At 58.8% G+C, this 20,060-nt stretch overlaps 1 protein-coding gene across 1 annotated transcript in view; it reads left to right on the top strand.

Annotated features, from left to right (window-relative positions):
• Nucleotides 1–19,915, top strand: part of CEMIP (cell migration inducing hyaluronidase 1) — a 148,819-nt gene extending 128,904 nt beyond the window's left edge. The window contains exons 21-29 of the mRNA XM_062206342.1: nucleotides 387–567; nucleotides 1,428–1,643; nucleotides 4,488–4,699; nucleotides 5,423–5,608; nucleotides 9,509–9,713; nucleotides 9,874–9,960; nucleotides 10,485–10,642; nucleotides 14,517–14,617; nucleotides 16,571–19,915. Coding sequence (XP_062062326.1) covers nucleotides 387–567; nucleotides 1,428–1,643; nucleotides 4,488–4,699; nucleotides 5,423–5,608; nucleotides 9,509–9,713; nucleotides 9,874–9,960; nucleotides 10,485–10,642; nucleotides 14,517–14,617; nucleotides 16,571–16,698 — 1,474 coding nt within the window. The 3' untranslated portion in view covers nucleotides 16,699–19,915. The remainder of the gene's footprint in view (nucleotides 1–386; nucleotides 568–1,427; nucleotides 1,644–4,487; nucleotides 4,700–5,422; nucleotides 5,609–9,508; nucleotides 9,714–9,873; nucleotides 9,961–10,484; nucleotides 10,643–14,516; nucleotides 14,618–16,570) is intronic.
• The last annotated feature ends 145 nt before the right edge of the window (nucleotides 19,916–20,060 follow it).

Below are 20,060 nucleotides of genomic sequence, written 5' to 3'. Positions count from 1 at the left end.
AAGACCTTTCTCTCTGTCTCTCTCTCACTGCCCACTCTGCCTGTCAAAAAAAAAAAAAAAATAGAAAGACTGGGGGCACTGTTGCTATAGAGGACCACCCCCCCAAGCCCCAGGCCAGCAACCAAGTAGACAGTCACTGATTCGCCCACCAGCCACCCATCTATCATTCCTCCAGCCATCATTCCCTTTTGTTGCCCTCACTGGGTCTGTACTCGCCTTGTCAGTGAATTAATGAATGACTCAGTGATGCTGTGGCATTGGGAGTGTTGCGGGGGTTGGGGATCAGGGACTCAGGGATGGCTTTACCCGGAAGTCCGTCTCCCCGCCCACTTTGGAGGAAGCAGATGTGGCGTTCCCACTGACACGTGACTCGCTTCGCTCTGCAGGAATTTTCCGATCAGAGGGATCCAGTTCTACGACGGCCCCGTCAACATCTTCAACTGCACTTTCCGAAAGTTTGCGGCCCTGGAGGGCCGGCACACCAGCGCCCTGGCCTTCCGCCTCAACAACGCCTGGCAGAGCTGTCCCCACAACAACGTGACCGGCATCACCTTTGAGGATGTCCCGGTGAGTGAGGTGCCCGCGGCAAAGCCAGACTCGGCACGGTGATTCACAAGTCCCCCGCAGGGGCCGGGATGGGAGCTGTGGCCACCGCCACCACAGGGGTTGAAAAGCCTTCCCCGAGTAGGCTGGGCTGCGTCCCAGTTTGTTCTGTGTCCAAACTGGAAAAGTACAACCAGAGGCGGCCCTGCAGGTCAGGGCTGGGCTGAAGCCGGAACGCTGGGCTGGGAGAAGCTGAGCCTACACTGGGGCCCAGGCCTTGGCCTTGACCAGGTCGCCTGAGCGGGCATAAAGAATTCAAAAGCCCAGGAGATTCCAAGGCGCAGGTCCCGGGTCATCTCTTCTGAGAGGAGAATGCAAACAGTGGCCTCCTGGCCAGGAACGGCAGAGCAGGGGAGCAGGCCCAGGGCTGCCCTGAGACCCGGCAGGTCCACACCTCCTGGCACGTTCCCCTCTGGTTGTGGAATCCCTCCTGCTCTTCCTCCTGGCTCCTGCCTTATGCCCGTGTGTGTCCAGCTCCTGGCAGGCCCAGGGACAGGCGTGTGTGGATTCACTTTCCCATACACACCTGTCTTTCTCGTGCACGCACACCCACACGCACACACGCACAGGCCCCCTGCCAGCTTGGCCACGCCCCCATCTCAGAGCAGTCTGGCCTCCAGGAAGCAGAGGCGCCGTGACCTTCTGCCCATTGCTCTGGCTCCTCCGGGAGGTCGGCCGTGCAGTGCCCCCCGCTGCCCAGAGCGTCTCTGGCTTGGCTGTTTTGAAAAGTTAGTGGAAACCGGAAACTTCGCCCTGGGGCCCCGATCATGGCTGCGTGTGCCTGCCCCTGCTGGCCCGGCCTGACGTTCCCGGGCCGTGTTCAGATTACTTCCAGAGTGTTCTTCGGAGAGCCGGGGCCTTGGTTCAACCAGCTGGACATGGATGGAGATAAGACGTCCGTGTTCCACGACGTGGATGGCTCGGTGTCCGAGTACCCTGGCTCCTACCTCACCAAGGACGACAACTGGCTGGTCCGGCACCCCGACTGCATCAACGTGCCCGACTGGAGAGGCGCCATCTGCAGTGGGCGCTATGCACAGGTGGGGACGCCACCCGGGGGCCTGCACGCAGCCACTCACAGGACAGGCATTCAGCAGGCGCCTACTGTATGCTCGGCTGTGGAGCAGGCCAGACCGAGACACGCAATGCTTCCTTTTCCTCTTTATTTCCTTTGTTTCCTGCCCTCCCTCCCCACTCAATAGGATTTTCACGAAGTCATAGTCACAACACTGGAAGCACGATGCTTTGGAAACAGCAGGTGTTTAGGGCCGTGGCTAAGCTGCCGCGGGGGAGCCCCGCATCCGGTGTCAGAGAGCCTGGGCTTGAATCCTGGCTCTGCTTCCAACAGCAGCTTCCTGCTAATGCACACGCTGGGAGGCAGCAGGAGAGGGCTCAGGTAGGGTCCCTGCCACCCACATGGGAGACCTGCATGGAGTCCCTGGCTTCAGCCCAAGCCATTGCTGGCATTCGGGGAGAGAACCAGCAGATGGGAGCTCTGTCTACGGCCCTCGTCCCCTCCTCAACCTCGGAGCAGGTGTTTAAGATGCCCTGAACACCTGAGTTGGATTCCCGGTTCTGGCTCCTGTTCCAGCTTCCTGGATGCAGACCCTGGGAGGCACAGGAATGGCTCAAGTAACTGAGTCCCTGCCACCCATGCGGGAGACCTGGATTGAGTTCCCATCACCTGGCTCTGGCCCCAGCTCAGCCTCAGCCATGGCAGGCATTTGGGGAGTGAGGCAGATGGGGGTGCGCGCACACACACACATACACACTGCCTCTCAAGTGAAAAAATAAATGTTTAAAATTCAAGTCCTGAGCTGCACTGGCCACATTTCCACTGCTTAATGGCCACCTGTGGACAGCGGCTCCTGGACCGCACAGAGTGGGTCTCGATGGGGCCTGGAACGAGGCAGAACTGAAATATTCATGAGCCGCTGCGGTCTGATTGTCCCTGCTAGTCTCTGGGTGAGCAGCCAGTGAACAAATGGATAAGGGGAGAGAGGCCCGAGTAGGTGAAGTCGCCAGGTCTGGAGGGAATCGCGGCCCCAGAAGCAGAAGTTCCCTCACAAGCATCCCACGAGGCCATGGATTATCGTCACTGCGGACAGCAGGGCTGGGGGTGTTAGAGAGGAGCTGAGTGGTGTACTGGGGGTGGGAGAAGGATGGGGGAGAGGAGGGAGCCGCAGGGGTAGGGGAGAGGAGGGAGCCACAGGGTAGGAGGAGAGGAGAGAGCCACAGGTATAGGGGAAGAGGAGGGAGCCGCAGGGGTGGGGTGGGCACAGCGGGCAGCTGGGGAGCAGGTGCCGGAGAGGGGAGGGGCTGGCCTCCAGTAGGAGGAGGGGCCCAAGGACCGTGAGATCTGGGGGAGCGAGCCCCAGGAGGGAGGCCTGCGGAGAGTGATAAGGGTCTGGAACAGCTGCTGGAAGGAGTGGGAGACGGCGACAGGAGGCGTGTGGCAGCGCTGCACACCCCGTGCAGACCTGTGGGCGTGTGGGGAGGGGCCTCTTTCCCAGGCGCACTGCAGAGCCCCGTGGGAGGATCCCGGGGGTGGCTTCTGCTGTGCACTGGGGGCAGAGCACTGACAGGAGGGTGCAGGGAAGATAAGAAGGGTGATGGCATGAGAAGAGAGTGACAGGCGGGAATCGGGGGCCACAGCCTGCAGCCCGAGTCTGCATTGTCGTTGTCACGGGCGCCACTCTGCCAGGAGTGGCCCCACAGGGAGCCTCGCTTTCCCTGGCCATCCTTTCCTCCCGTGCACTCCTTGTCTCTGTAAGGGGGACCTCAGAAAGGCAGAGTTGCAAAGAGAGCGACAGACACAGAGAGAGAGAGAGAGAGAGAGTCATTGCGCTCCCCAGATGACTACAACAGCAGGGGCTTGGCCAGGCTGAAGCCGGGAGCCTGGAACTCCACTCAGGTCTCCCACCTTGGCCTTGGGCCATCTTCCCTTGGGACTGCCTTCCCAAGTGCAGTTGCAGGAAGTGGAGCAGCAGGGACTCGAACCCGCGCTCTCATGGGATGTCAGCACCCCAGGCGGGGGCTTAGCCTGCTGCTGCACCGCGGCCCTGGCTCCACTCCCTCCAGTTTCCAGCTTACACACCCTCTCAATACCTTTGACCTCTTTGATCCTCGGACCAGCTCTCTAAGACGGGACACCTCTCTTCCCATCCCGTATGTGATTCACGGAGAAGGGTTGGTGGCTCCTCCTGCCACAGGTGCAGAGTCGTGGACCCCTGGTGGGTGGTCTCTGTTGCCATAGCTACAGAGACGTCTCCCTCTGCATGTGCCATGTACCATAAGAGAGGATGGTGTTTTAAGCTGAGGCTGGCTCCTTGCTCCATGGTTGAGTGTCTTGCTTTGAGCTTTTTCCCTACAATGGAACACCCTTCAGTCACCCAGTGCGTGCCCTCACTCACAAGGATGCCCCACAGGGGCCCTAGGGAAAAGCAGGACAACAGCCCCAGGCACACTCTCAAGTGCCTGCACAGCGACCACTGACCCACAGCGAGCGGCATTTACAGTGAAACTCCCCTGCCCTCTCTCTCCCTTCCCCCGCCTTCTACATCCTCCTCCTTTTTTGAAAATTCGCCGTCTGATTATTGGGCGACGCCCCGCCCCCACAAGTTTCGAGCCCACAACACCATGCTTCTTTGAAGATGCACAGAGCAGACGGTTGCCGGGTTGCACGGCGCGGCTGGGACCCCCCCCCCCACTCCCGGCAGCGAGAGACGTCCCCTTATTTGGCCTGTCTTCCATTCACGCCTTCTGTAAAGGGATCTGCAGCGAGAAAGCGCGTTTGAATGTGGACAGAGGCTAACCAGACTCTCGCTCTGGGGCCGATCCCTGGTTACAGCCTCCTCATGCGTCTCCTGATTGGCTCCTGACAGATGTACATCCAGGCCTACAAGACCAGTAACCTACGAATGAAGATCATCAAGAATGACTTCCCCAGCCACCCTCTGTACCTGGAGGGGGCCCTGACCAGGAGCACCCACTACCAGCAGTACCAGCCGGTCATCACGCTGTACAAGGGCTATACCATCCACTGGGACCAGACGGCCCCCGCCGAGCTCACCATCTGGCTCATCAACTTCAACAAGTGAGTGCTGGCCATGCCTCTGCAAATGCCCGGGCTCGCTGCTCCCAGAAGCTCAGGCCAGCCCCTGGGATCCCTGCAGGAGGTGGCTGGAGGGGTCCATGTCACCTGGGCGCCCATTCTGGGCAAGGGTGGCCTGGGGCAAGACACATGGCCTCCCGGAGCCTCAGCTCGGTCCCCTGTGAGGTGAGGATGCTGCCGTCTTGCAGGAGTGCACTGGGGGCTGTGACAGGCGTCTCAGGCAGTGCAGTGGCCCTGTGCGGTGACCCTTCTGGTTCCCGTGTCACCTGGAGGGGACAGCCTCTGCCCCGGGGCTTTCCATGTGGGTGTTCCCATGTGCATTAGGCACTTGTCACAGGAATCCTGTAAGACGGACACTTTGAGACCCAAAAGAGACGCCATGGGCCCCATGATGGACAGGCGGGCGCAGGGCCAGTGCGCTTGGACGACACCCATGTTGAAAGAATTTCCTTGCTCTCGCCTGCGTCCCTGCTATGGCAGCCCCAGTGCAGGTGTGGGAGGTGCACAGCTGGCCCCTTCTGATGCCACCGGCTCCTCCCTCTGTCCTTGTACACTAGGTGACCACCAAGAGCAGGTGTTCTTTCAAAATTCCCTGCCCAGAACTGATGGTGCTATTTGGTTTCTCCAAGATGCACCCCCCCACCCCTGCCAAGTCCTGGGGCATGCATGTCCCTGCTGGTAACCTCCCTCCACTTCTGGTCCCAGGGGCGACTGGATCCGGGTGGGCTTCTGCTACCCACGGGGCACCACCTTCTCCATCCTCTCCGACGTTCACAATCGCCTGCTGAAGCAAACGACCAAGACGGGCACCTTGGCCAGGACCCTGCAGATGGACAAGGTGGAGCGGAGCTATCCCGGACGGGGCTACTACTACTGGGACGAGGACTCCGGGTAAGGAAGCTCCCGCTGGGCTGTGGGGGAGCGGCCCGGCTTCCCCTGGTCCCCCTGCCCTTTCCACTGACCCTGAGAACCACAAGTGGCGGATAGCACCAGTTCACGGAGGATGCTCTCCTGGGCGCTTTGGGTGCTAAGGCCGATTGTGTCAGGCACGAATGATATATTTTTAAGAGATTTATTTTATTTATTTGAAAGAGTTACAGAGAGAGGTAGAAAGAGAGAGAGAGGTCTTCCATCTGCTGGTTCATTCCCCAAATGGCAGCAATAGCCAGGGCTGACCAGGCCAAAGCCAGGAGCCAGGAGCTTCTTTCTGGGTCTCCCACATGGGTGTAGAGGCCCAAGCATTTGGACCATCTTCTACTGCTTTCCCAGGCACATTAGCAGGGAGCTTTGGAAGTGGAGTTGTACTAGTGCCCATATGGGATGCCAGTACTGCAGGCTGGGGCTGTAACCCACTGTGCCACAGCACTGGCCCTGAAAGTTTTTTTTTTTTTTTTAATTTATTTGTTTATTTGAAAGGCAGAGTTACAGAGAGGTAGAGGCAGAGGCAGAAAGAGGGGGAGAGAGAGAGAGAGAGAGAGAGAGAGAGAGAGAGAGAGAGAGAATGAGAAAGAGGTCTTCCATCTGCTGGTTCACTCCCCAGTTGGCCACAGTGGCCAGAGCTGCACCAATCTGAATCCAGGAGCCAGGAGCCAGGGTCTCCCATGTGGGTGCAGGGGCCCAAAGACTTGGGCCATCCTCTACTGCTTTCCCAGGCCATACCAGAGGACTCAAACTGGCGCCCATAGTAGATGCCGGCGCCACAGGTGGCAGCTTTACCCACTACACCATAGTGCCAGTCCTCTGAATGATATTTTTTAAAGACGTATTTATTATTTGACGCAGAGAGAGAGTGGACAGATGGAGGAGATTGTCCATCTGCTGGTTCACTCCCTAGATGCTCACAACAGCCTAGGGTTGGGCCAGGCCAAAGCCAGGAGCAAGGAACTCCATCCGGGTCTCCCATGTGGGTAGAAGGAACCCAAGCACTTGGACCACCATCTGCCATCTCCCAGGTGCCTTAGCAGGCAGCCGGGTTGGAAGTGCAGAATAGCTGGGACTCGAACCAGCGCTCCAATGTAGGATGCAAGGAGCCCAAGCAGCAGCTTAACCCTGGGGACCACAACATCCACCACAGACTGACAGTTGGAAAGCTGTGACGCTTTGGGAGTAGAACAAGGACACCATGAAACACACAGGTGGATTGTAGGGAATTTAACCTATCTCAGCACCAGACCGACGCCCGTGATCCTTAGAAGCCAGAAAGCACTGTCCTGTATCTCAGCCCCTCAGGACCACCCAGCCGGAGCAGGTGATGTTGTGTGTGACTCACAGATTGGCAGGGAAGGCCTGGAGGAGGAAGGAGCGACTTGCCCAAGAGCACATCTGCGTGGCCCTGCCAGTGGCTTCCCGTCTCTGAGTCACATGTCCCCATCTGGGAGGCCAGGGTGACAACAGGACCTCCTGGGGAGGATTGTTGGAGGATCAGTGAGATGATGTATTGATGTACACCACATGCACACCATGGCAAACAGTGTGTGCTCAGGGTGTGTAACTGCCACTGTTAACAGCTTTTCCTTCATCCATTCATTTTTTAATTTCTCCCTCCCCCTATGGCTAAACTGCACCAGGTGCCACTTGATAGGCCATCTGTTAGCAGAGACAGAGAAACTGTGAGTTAATGAACAAACGCATACTTATTTTGATGTGAACATTGTTTAAATCCCTGCGGTTTTTTTATAATGGGCATTTTCCGTGAACTTTTCTTACAAAGATTTATTTATGTATTCAAAAACCAGACTTAGAGAGAGAGAAAGAGAGAGAGAGAGAGAGATCTTCCATCTTCTGGTTCACTCCCCAGATGGTCACAATGGCCCGGGCCTCATCAGGCAAAAGCCAGGATCCAGGAGCTTCTTCCGGGTCTCCCGCGTACGTGCAGGGGCCCAAGGACTTGGGCCATCTTCAGCTATTTTCCCAGGCACATTAGCAGAGAGCTGGATCGGAAGAGGAGCAGCCTGGACACGAACCGTATGGGATGCCAGTGTCACAGGCGGTGACTCAACCTGCCACACCACAACACCAGCCCCCTTAATGTGCCCAGCCATCAGCAGGACGTCAGCCTGGGGCTGTGTTCCTCTCCTGCCTCCCGGGGCCTTGCAGTTCAGCCAACCTGGGCACATCCAAGTTGAAGGGCAGGACTGGGGAAAGCAGCTGATAGACAGCTGTGTGGATGAGACTGATACAGCAACAAGGAACCTGAACGCAGAGGCCGTAGGGCCAGTCCCATGTCTGTGCCTTGGTCCTCTCAGGCGCGCGTGGGAGGCCCCACGGAGACGTAACCATGGCAGCATGAACCGCCTCCCTCCTAAGTTGCCCCAGGGGCTCCGGGGAGCCTGGCGGGCAGGTGGCAGCTCCACTCTCAGCCATGAGCCTGAGACCTGGAGAATGGGCAGTTCCGGTTTTATTGATCACATCTCTCGGTGCTTCCGGACGTGACGTCCCGGAGGTTGCTCGAGGAAGCACAGATGAGGTTGTGAAGGAGGGAGGTTGATTTTGGCCCGGGTTCTGGGGATCCAAGTCCAGGGCGGGGCAGGCCCGGTTGGTGTGGCCTCTGATAAGGCTGCAGGATGGGTGTGGCTGAGGGGAAGCAGAGAGCACTGCTGGACTCCACTCTGGGTTTAGAAAAAAGCCACCTCCCATCCAAGGGCACCGTCCCAGTGTCCTAAGGGCCTCCCACCAGGCCCACCTCCCAGACACCCTCATTGGATGCAGTTTCTACCCTCTTGGTTCGATTAACATAAGACTTTGAACACCAAGCATTTAGCTCATTGGCTTTTAGGAGGGAGACTAATATCCAAACCACGTCCTGGCCAGCGGGGCAGCCTGGGGGGTCAGCTCTCAGCGAGGGGACCCCGCGAGGGTGGGAGTCAACCTCATGGTGCTTTTTTTGAGCTAAGAGAAAGATGACAACAAATCCCAAGTTAGGACACCAGGGGTTGCTCCTACCGTGACTTCCGGTCACTCTGAGTTGGCTTCTTTCACTGTAACAATGACAGCTTTTAGTAAGTTCCATGACAATTTCTGGTGTGAAGCTACGGGCTTGGGAGAACACTCAGCAGGGGCCATAATGCACACAGAAGCCCAGCTCTGCCGTTCCCGGATGCGTGGCTCTGCCAGTGGCTTCCCGTCTCTGAGTCACATGTCCCCATCTGGGAGGCCAGGGTGACAACAGGACCTCCTGGGGAGCATTGTTGGAGGATCAGTGAGATGATGTATTGATGTACACCACATGCACACCATGGCAAACAGTGTGTGCTCAGGGTGTGTAACTGCCACTGTTAACAGCTTTTCCTTCATCAATTCATTTTTTAATTTCTCCAGTTCCATATAACCCTCTGGTAGGCACAGAAAAAGATTTATTTATTTATTTGTTTATTTGAAAGGCAGAGTTACAGAGAGAGAGAAAAAGAGAGAGAGAGAGAGAGAGAGAGAGAGAGATTGTCCATCTGCTGGTTCACTCCCCAAATGGCTGCAACAGCTGGGGCTGAGCCAGGCTGTAGCCAGGAGCCAAGAGCTTCATCTGGGTCTCCCACGTGGGTACAGGGCCCAAGCACTTGGCTATCTTCCGCTGCTCTCTCAGACACATTAGCAGGATGATGGATTGGAAGTGGAGCAGCCGGGGCTCAAACGGGCGCCCATAGGCTGGCACTGCAGATGGGAGTTTAACCCACTTTGCCGCAGTGCCAGCCATGCTCCATGTGTTCTGAGGCATGTAGGGGTAACCCCAGCTGAAGGGAGGGCGGGAGGTTCCCAGTGCTGGTGCCCAGCGCCCAGAGAGACGCCCCCTGTTTGCAGGCTGCTCTTCCTGAAGCTGAGAGCTCAGAACGAGAGAGAGAAGTTTGCCTTCTGCTCCGTGAAAGGCTGCGAGAGGCTCAGGATCAAAGCTTTGATCCCCAGGAACGCGGGTGTCAGCGACTGCACGGCCAGCGCCTACCCCAGGTTCGCCGAAAGGGCCGTGGTGGACGTGCCCATGCCCAAGAAGCTCTTCGGTTCCCAGCTGGTGAGTTGGGGGGCACGAGCCTGGGTCCCTGCACCTGCGGGGGTGCCTGGATCCCACCAGGCTACTCCCGTGACACCCCTCCCAGCGTGCCCTGTGCCTGGGACCACCAGGGGCAGGGGGAGGGGCTTCACCCTTGACTCGGGCTATGCTCGTCTTGCAGAGGTCGAAGGACCACTTCCTGGAGGTGAAGATGGAAAGTTCCAGGCAGCACTTCTTCCACCTTCGCACCGACTTCGCGTATATTGAGGTGCGTGCGCAGGCCCTGGTGTCCTGGGCTGCCTGTTGGGAGAAGCCCTGGCGCCTCCCTGGGGCTGCTGGGGTGAAGGGCAGCCAGCCGCTGGCTTCAGATGGCAGAATGGGTTCTCTCGTGGCTGTGGAGCCCACAAGGAGCTGGCGGCCGTGGCTCCTGCTGGAGGCAGCGGGGAGGGTCTGTCCAGGCTCCTGGGAGCTCCCAGGGACCTCTGCACTCCTTGGCTTGCTGATTCCTCGCCCTTGGCTCTGGCTCTGTTTCTCCTGTGATCTGTGTCCCCCATCTCCTTCTCCATCTATCATTGCATTTGCTCTGCAAATCCCAGACGGTGTCTTCTCAAGACCTTTAGCTTCATCACACCTGCCAAGACCCTAGTTCTGAATAAGGTCACTTGCACGGGCGAGGGGTTTCCCATGGACTTGTGCATTGGAGACCAGGGTCCAGTCCACTGCAGAGGGCTTTGTGCCCCGGGGTCTGCCCTCAGGACCCTGCCTCACACTGGCCTTGCTTCGGCCCCGCAGGTGGATGGGAGGAAGTTCCCCAGCTCCGAAGACGGCATCCAGATAGTGGTGATCGACGGTGGCCTCGGGCACGTGGTGAGCCACACGAGTTTCCACAACTCCATTCTGCAGGCCATTCCATGGCAGCTCTTCAGTTACGTGGCCGCCATCCCTGACAAGTGAGTCCTGCTCGCTCGCTCGCTCTCTCTCTCTCTCTCTTTCTGCAACTGACTGGTGGCATCACAGATGCCCCAGGCCTGTCACTGAAGCTTTCATCACAGACCAGCCTGGGACAGCCCGGGGACAGCCCTGGGACAGCCCTGGGACGTGCCACACTCTGCCCCCACATCCCGGGGACCAGGAACAGACCCTACCCCTTGACTCTCAGGCTGCAGCCAGGGCTGCTGTGGATGTAGGTCACTGTGATGTAGATGCTGTGGGTGTAGGTCATGCTGAGACAGACGGGGCTGCCCCTGACAAGTGGGCAGGCCTCCTGGGAACTCTTCCCCCTCTCCACACGCTCCGCCCCATGATCTCATCACCTCCCACTCCTTGCATGGGCTCCAACGCTGGCAACGCTTAGGCAACTCCAGCTCAGACCTGGTCCTCGGCGCCAGGCATCCCAGCCCAGTGGCTACTTGCAGAACGCCGCGTATAGCACTGAACTCCATCATTTTCTTTGTAAAAGATTTATTTACCTGTGTGAATGGTGCAGTGACAGAAAGAGAGAGAGAGAGAGATCTTCCAATCGCTGGTGCAGTCCCCAAATGCCTGCAACAGCCAGGTCTGGGCCAGGCTCAAGCCAGGAGCCAGGAGCTCCATTCTGGTCTCCCACATTGGGGGCAGGAACTCAAGGAACCATCACCTGCAGCCTCATGGGAGCATTAGTAGGGGGCTGGATTGGAAGTGGAGGAGCCAGGACTCAAGCCGACACTCTAATGCAGGCTGCAGGTGTCCCAAATGGTGACTTAACCCACAATACCACAACACCTGCACCCCCTCTTTTTCTTAATCCCCCCAAACCAGCTGCTCCTCTTGTTTGAACTGATTAGCCATCAGCCAGGATGGTACGAGTGGATGCACCTACTTCCCCCTGGAGGGGGTGGACTTCCTGGCCCTGACACCAAGCCTAGCTCACCCTTGCAAGTCCAGCCCAGTTCCTGGCTTGCTAAATGGGCATAGAATTCACTCAGGAGCTGCAACCTGGTGGAAAATATAGGTGCTTAAAGTGGCACCTTCCACATCATAGGTGCTTAGTAAGTAGCTATTGAGTGAAAGCAGAGGTTCTGCGTGGGTGCCAGCTCTGGGAGGGGCACACCATGAGATGCTGGCGAACGGTGGTTTTAAATTTACATTTCTGAGAGGCAGAGAGACAGACAGAGCTCCCTTCTGCTGATTCATTTCCACAATGCCCACATCAGCCGGGGCTGGGCCAGGGACAAATCCGGGAGCTGGGAACTCCATCCAAGTCTCCCACATGGGTGGCAGGGACCCGACCACCTGAGCTATCACAGCAGCCTCCCAGGGTCCACATTAGCCAGAAGCTGGAGTCAGGATCCAGAGCTGAGTTTGAACCCAGTTTCTCTGACGGGGTCGAGGGGCACAGGCATCTTTTTTTTTTTTAATATTTATTTCTTATTTATTTGAAAGGCAGAGTTACAGAGTGGAGAGACAAAGAGAGACCTTTCATCCACAGGTTCACTAAATGGTCACAACAACTAGGGCTGTGCCAGGCCAAAGCCAGAGGCCAGGAGCTTCATCCAGGTCTCTCATGTGGGTGCAGGGGCCCGGGAATTTGGGCCATTCTCTGCTGCTTTCCCAAGTTCATTAGCAGGGAGCTGGATTGGAAGCAGAGCAGCCGGGACATAAACAGGTGCCCATATGGGATGCTGGCACTGCAGGCCGTGGCTTTAACCCACTGTGCCTCAATGCGGGGTCCCTAGCAGGGGTCTCTTAACCTCCAGGCCAGGTGCCCGCCCCAAGAATGCATCTGCTTAGCCACACTCGGTGCCTTCTCCGTCTCCCAGCTTGCACTGCAGGGCGAGATGCACTAATCTGGGAAGAAGGCATTTATCATCAAGAGAGCCGGGGTGTTCGGGCCTTTTTTGGCCACAGGATTTTTTTTTTAAAGTGAAACGGGCAGCAGAAGTTTGCACAGGAAACTGAAAGGCAGAGCTGCCCTGTTGGCAGCAGGGTGAGAGGCCCCCGATAGCCTGTACAGGGGCCCCCATGCCAACTCCCAGGGGAACACCTAGCCCCGGGCTGGCGCTGGGTGCCCACCTAACTATTGGGTGCCACTCGGCTCCCCTCTGGCCTCCTAAAAGGCGTCAGGAAATGGGACAAGGCAGGTCCCACCCCATCCTCAGAGCCACCACCTGTCCCTGGGGAGAGAAGAGGGCAGCTGCTCCCAGCAAACCCCTAAGGGTGGCTTCTGGAGCCGTGTCTGCCCTCCCCCTGTGGGAGACCTCCCGTGTGTGGGATGAGGGTGCATCCCGGGCAGAGAGAGGGGAACCTGTAACAGGGCAGTCAGGCCTCTGGGCACTGCCGGGAGGCTGTGGGAGCCCAGGAAGCCCTGCGTCCCTGCCCCGCTCCTGGAAGCTGACCCGGATGGCCACCTGGAGGCCGTGACCTTCCACTGTGCCTGCCCCAGCAGGAGGCTCCCGTCAGCCTGGGGCCTTTAGCGTCTGTTCTGAAATGCAACAAGGGAGAAACACCTCCCTGGGCGCGGAGCCTGACCCCAAAGCCGAGGTTGAGTTTGCCATGAGCCCTGTGTCTCCCGGACGGGCCGGCCCCCCGCCCACCCCCGCTGAGGAGCCCGAGGCAGCCCCTGGCTTCCTTCCCGACTGCCCGTTCTTGCGCACGGGCTGAGCTGCTCTTCCACTCCCCGCGGGACACGAGTGGGGGTGACCTCGGGGTTTGGGATCCCAGGAAGTTTTTCCATGTCTGGGCAGTGGTCTGCGGTTGTAGAGTTGCTTTGAAATGTGGCAGACTCGGGGCCCCACGGAGCGTCTTCTGCCCAGGGTTTCCGGTCCCCAGGGAGGCGCTCCCTTCCGCCTGTCTGGGCCGGCGTGAGTCTGCCACCCAGAGGGCTGTTTTCCCAGCATTTGGGATGGAACAGCAGCCAAGGCGGGGAGGTGGGGCTTCCTGCTCCCAAGCTGGATGTGTACAAGCTGGGCGTACACATGGCCCGGGTCCTCTCGGAGCCTTCATCCCCACTTGCTTCCATCTCTCCGTTCGCACGACGGAGGGGATGTGACCCTAAGAGGTGCACCTGCATGCGTGGTAACCACACAGGGTTCTTCCCAGAAGGAGCTCCAAGGTGGCCACACCTGCCTGCTCTGGGCCATGCAAAGCCCTGGCCCACAGACAGGAGACACTCAGACACACACGGCTGCAGGAGATGCCTCCAGCGCGGGGCTTCTCGGCCACTAAGGTTGCCCACAGCACCTGGAGATGTTGGTAAAACACAGCTTCCCCTACAGGCTGTCTGCCGTGGCTCCATCCTGAGCTTCTAATGCCAGGCAGAGGGTCCCCGGGGAGCTGATGGCGCCAGGGACTCCCGGTGTCTTTCTTGCCCTGGGTAGATGCTCCCTGCTCTCCCTCCCGCTCTCGCAGTCCCTTTGTGCTTCCTCTCTCCCCTCTGGCTTCCTCTGTTCCTTTCTGGACCCACCCAGTGCATCTCACTGTCTCTCTCCAGCCCCCCACCCCCACCCCCACTGTATGCCCAGCCCTGGGATGGGCGCTGCCACAGCACCCCCAGGCAGTGGGCTGTGCCTCCATTCTCTGCCCTGCGTGGCCACGGATGTGTGAAAGCAGCCAACGTGAGAAGGTCACCGGCCCTGGCTGCGGCCAGATGTGTGGGAGGCGCGTCAGGATGTCCGTCACCGCTCGGAAAGAGCTGGTCAGCTCGGCCTGCGAGAGAGGCTGCCCTTTCTCCAACCCCTTTCCCCAGGGGGCTGCCAGCTCCGGTCCCACGGCACACAAGCCAACGTCCTCCCCCACACCCTCCCCACTCGGGTCTGCTCGCTCACCTCACGGTCCCTTCTTGCTCAGTTCCATAGTGCTCGTGACATCGAAGGGAAAATACAGCTCCAGGGGCCCGTGGACCAGAGCGCTGGAGAAGCTGGGGGCAGACAAGGGCCTCAAGCTGAAAGGTAAGGGTCAGCGGTCCAGCCCAGAGGTGGCTGTGACCCCTCGCTGAGTCTAGAACATTCCTTCCCCATATCCTTGGGTCGGGCCCTGAACCCTCACCCCCACCAGGTCCTGTAGAATAGAGGCACAAGGTGGCATCTGTCTACCTTTCCTATACCAGGAGCTCCAGCAGTACATGGAACAATGGCATCCAAAGATAGGTTTGCTTGGGCGCATTTTTTTAAATCCTTGCTTTTTTTTTTTTTTTTTTTGCATAATACACATTTTCCACAAACTTTTGGAGTGCCTTGTGCTACAGCAAGTTTCTTCTTCACTTGGGAGCAGACACTGACCCAGCCACTCGGCAAGTGGCCCTTTATTAAGAATGTCACCAATCAGGCTTCGGCTGACCTCCCACCCAGCCACGGTTATTCAGGCTGGCTGGGGGCCCGGGACCTCCCCCTGCAACCCAGCATCCGGGTAGCCCTTGGGGGTCTGCAGGACAAATGTGTCTCCTGAGATAGGCAGAGGAGGAGGCCATGAAAGCCCAGAGGATCTTCTTGGCTTGTCCCAGGTCACACAGCTCTTCTGCGGGGACACCTGGCACAGACACAGCCAGGCAGGCAGAGGTGTCGGCAGGTCCCTCGCTCGTCATCAGCATCATGGACCACATTCCGAAAGGCCTGGGGGAGTGGGTGCAGGGAGCAGCTCTCAGGACAGCGATGAAGCTCACTGTGGCCACTGTCCCGTGGCTGGCCCTGCACCTGCTGTGCACTTTTTATTTTTTTTTTTTAAGATTATATTTGTTTACTTGAAAGAGTTACAGAGAGGCAGAGGCAGAGAGAGAGAGAGAGGTCTTCCATCTGCTGGTTCACTCCCCAATTGGCAGTGACGGCCTGAGCTGTGCTGATCCAAAGCCAAGAACCAGGAGCTTCTTCTGGGTCTCCTACATGGGTGCAGGGGCCCAAGGACTTGGGCCATTTTCTACTGCTTTCCCAGGCCATAGCAGAGAGCTGGATTGGAAGTGGAGCAGCCAGGTCTCGAACCAGCATCCACATGGGATGCTGGCACTGCAAGCGGCAGCTTTGCCCGCTACGCTGTGCACTTTGTAATCATCTCTCAGCCACTCACAGCCAGGGCGACAGGTGCTGTGCCTTCCATTTCAGATGAAGAAGCCGAGCCCTATACACCCCGCTGAGTCCCTTGCTAAGTTGAAGATTTAGATGCTAATCCCCCTAATGCAGGCAGGGCATCAGCGGCTGCACCACCCTACCTACAGACAGGAGGTTTATCCCGGGCAGGGACAGGGAAAAATTGGGAATGATGAAAGCCCTTCCGACGAGCCCAGGGAGAACACAGAAGCGTCTTCTCTTAGCCCAGTCCTGGAATCATTTGGGGACCTCTGCCTTCCATGGTAGCAGCTTGGCTGATGCTTAGAAGGGGCCCTAAGCCAAGTGTGGCCGCTCGTGAGTGTGGACCCCCAGCTACACGACAGGGAGAGCTGCACAGGGTCAGGGGTCACGAGCTCTGATCCGGGCTGCACCTGTGAGGTCCCCTCCCCAGGTCCTCCTTCCAATGCCACAAAGTGGCGGGGCTGGGGGCTGGGGGAGATGGAGGAGGTGCACGCCGGTGCCTGGCAGATGGGAGTACAGGGCTTTGGAGAGGGGCAGGGACCTGCTGGTGACCCCAGGCTCCTGGGAGGTCTCCTCCCTCCCCGTCCTCCCCGTCTGCCCCACAGCTCTCCTGGGTAGGGGAAATCCACCACCCTGCCTAGATGGCCACACAACTCGTGACACCCCCTGCCCCAGATGAACTGATGCCAGGTGCCGATAGCGGCTGGGCCCTGTGCTCTTCCCCGGGGGACCAGGCTGCAGTGTGTGGCTGAGGGCGGGGCTGCCTGGTGGGGGCGGGGACCCCCGGGGAAGGGGGCAGGTGTGGCCTTTCCGCTCAGACTGCGTCTCACTGCTGTTTTGCAGAAAAAATGGCGTTCGTCGGCTTCAAAGGCAGCTTCCGGCCCATCTGGGTGACTCTGGACACCGAGGACCACAAGGCCAAAATCTTCCAAGTGGTGCCCATCCCTGTGGTGCGGAAGAAGAAGCTGTGAGCACAGCGGCCACCCTGGCACCGCCCCGCGGTGGATTGTGCTGCCAGACGGGCATCCAGGGCCGGACGGCGGTGGGCTCCCCTGTCCAGTGGCTGCTGGGGGAGGCCATGCGCCAGCCCTGGTGGGCCAAGGGAAGGAATCAGAGACCCCCCGGTGCTGCCAGCTGCCCCATGAGTCTCTACCTGCAGCCCCGGGGCAGCGCTGGCCTCTCCTGAACCCCTTCTCTTTCCTGCAGTCTCTTGGGTGCTTCTCACCGACCTGTGCCTCTTCACCGGGGAGCAGAGCCCCTATAAGGAGGCCTGGCTCGGCTAGGAGGGGGCCTGGTGGGTGGGCTGGGCCACATACAGGTCCCCGCGGCCTCCAGTGGATACCTTAGGGTGGTAGATGTAAGAAAGAGAGCCTGGCCCTAAGGAAATCTTGGTTCCTGTGAGCTGAAGCCACCTCCGTGGATCCCAGAAGTCTGTGGCTTCCCTCACTGTCCACGGAGCCCAGCAGCAGAGGCCACGCTTTGCGGCTGGCGTCCACGATGCTGGGTGTCCCTGGGGGTGAGGGCTGATGCCCCACATGGGGGGCTTGCGGTCGGCAGGGTGGGCGGGGGGCCCACGTGCACGCTGATACTGGACGGAGAAATCAGAGAGGTGAAGGGAGGGAAAGACCACTCGCGCTCAGGTGGGTCAGGAAGGCTTCTCGCAGGAGGAGGCCAGGGTGACTGCAGGCACAGAGGGCAGAGGGCGTTTTGAGCGGCAAGGCGGCCCCGAGCGTGGTTTGGAGGCTGGGCCCTTCCTATCAGCACCTGCCAAGGCCGGCGCCCGCGGGGTCACCCTCGGCCCTTGGTCCCCAACCGGCCCCGGCCTCCGACTCTCAGATAAGGTGGAGTCCTGCCAGGACCCCGTTTGCTCTCCGTCCTGGGACCTGGGTGGGTGCAGACAGGCCCCAGGAGCCACACACGATCCTGGCAGGTGTGGGCTGGGGTGGGAGGCTCTAAGGAAAGGTTCGGTCCAAAGCCTGCCTTTGACAGCTGGCGAGGAAATGGGTGAGACCTTGACATGGGAAGGCACCACCAGCCAGGGCACAGCCCCAGCAGCCCCGCTGCAGCCTGGGCCGCCCCACTGCACCAGGGGCACAGCCCTCCTGCAGCCGCTTCCAGGAAGGCCAGTGACAAGTACCCGGCACAGGTGGACAGCTGGCCTGGGACAGGCTCCCTCCTGCTCCTCTGTGCACTGTCTTGGGGCAAGCGGTCACTGCCACCCTCGCCTGGTTATGCCACCTGCCAGCTCTCAGCTGCCCCCACCTGGTCACGCACAGTCCCCTCGGTTTCTGCGATGCTGCAGGTGCCACCCAGTGGTGGCTTGTGTGTGTGGGGGGGAGTGGGGGTGGGCCCGTCCCATCGCTGGTGGTCAAACGCGGCCGCCCTCGGGGGGTCTGAAGAGTCGCTGGGTGCCCCCTACCCCCTGCCCTTTTGGTTATTTCTCCAGACTCTCGCTCCTGGAAGAGGGAGAACTCTACCTGTGGTTTTATCCTCTCCCGTGAGGCGCCAGGGTCTCCCTGGGTCTCCTGACCAACGACCTTTGACCTCTTTCTCGCCCCAGCCACAGACACTTTCCTTCTAAGAGGGCTCCCTGGGCTCATACTTCTGGGCTGCGCCAAGGAGACGCGGCCCGCAGGCTGCGTGAAGTGTCAGAGAGGCCTCTGGGAGGGGGCCCTGGGACTGTGGCTCCTGGGACGGGGCCTTGTCCAAGGCCAACGGTCACCGCAGGGACCTTTTCCAGGGAGAGGGGCGGTGACCTCACGTCCTCCCTGTCTGCACTTCTGCTGAGTTTCCAGACTCCGCCAGCCCAAGGCTCTCAAGCTGTGAACCACGTAGGATGTGATCACTTTCAGATGCTCGGGAATGCTGGCTTGGCTCATTCCAAAAAAAAAAAAAAAAAAAATTGTCTCTTGGAAGTTCCCAGAGGTGTGCGTGTATGTCATGGGACAGGATCTGGACCGGTGCCATCCTGCCTGGACCATTCACCGGGAGCCCATGTCCAGGCATCCTCTGGGTAGCACGGACGCGCATATTGGCTAGAAAACTGTTCTTCTACTTGTGTGTGTAACGCTCCAGTGAGCTGGGTGCCCAAGAAACCGGCAGCCCTCTGAAACACTGGCCTCTTTCCACCCATCGGCACCGCTGGCTGTGTTCTGGGGAGTTCGGATGTTGTGTGTTGTGTGTAAACATTTCCGGGAGGCGTCACCATGGACAGAGATATATTTTCTATTTATTTATTATCTATGCACTTCGAGAAGTCGCTGTCAGAGAAATGAAGAATGAATTGTCTTAAATCTCGCGCGCGGCAGGGGAGGGGGGTGGGCGAGGGTCCCCGAAGCCACGCGCCGTCCCTTCCCGTGTGGAAACTCTTGCCGTGTCATAGTAAACATTACAAGTCGTCATCCTGCCTGCTTGTTTCATTTTCCGTCCGCGCGCCTCGCTCTGAGCCAGTCGTCCAAGGAAAACGAGACCGCACCAACCACCCGCCCCGTCCAGTCTGCCTCTCTTAACGCCCATGGCCTGGGTCTCAGGAGCTCCCTCGGCCCGCCCCCCAGGAGGCATTCTTAGGAGTAGGTGGAGACGCCCTGGAGATAGCACAGGGGTCACACCTGTCACCAGCCACGTCTAGATCATGCTATGTCCCCCTGCCGTCAGTAGCTGTCAGTTCAACCCATTCCCCTAGGCCTGCGACCCCAGCTGGGCCCCAGCACCCAGAGCTCTGGTTACCTCCCACTGTCCCACGAGCTTCCCACCTTGGCCCCCAGTGCGGAAGACAAGTCCAAAGAAAATACAGTCTGTGTACAGGGAACAGAAAGGGTGTGAGAAGAAAACACAAGAGTGGCCACGGGGCCTCGGGCCATGCGACAGCAGCTTAGCGGTTCCGGGAGTCACAGCACACAGAGGAAGACCCGCAGATCTGACAAAGAAGGCAAATGAGACCACACGCCTCCCGCCGGGCTGGCACCCAGACCCTGGCGGCCTTGGGAGGAGCGCCTTTTCCCTCCCAAGGCTTCAAGAAACCTCTTGAACTTCCACCATCGGAAGGAACTCGGACCCCCACCTGCTGCCAAAGCATACACACAAACACACGGGCACACACAGAGACACAGACACACACACACATGCACACACGGACACACAGCTACAGAGGCACACGCATGCACACAAAGGCACACAGAGAGACACAGATACACAGACACACAGAGAGACACACATATGCATACACACAGACACACAGATATACACGTATGCACATTCATACACACATGGATACACAGAGACAGACACACAGATATACACGTATGCACACCCATACACACATGGACACATAGAG

This window comes from Lepus europaeus, chromosome 11 (assembly GCF_033115175.1).
Source record: "Lepus europaeus isolate LE1 chromosome 11, mLepTim1.pri, whole genome shotgun sequence".
Classification (NCBI taxonomy): Eukaryota; Metazoa; Chordata; class Mammalia; order Lagomorpha; family Leporidae; genus Lepus; species Lepus europaeus.
This window is presented reverse-complemented; position numbering and strand designations above follow the sequence as displayed.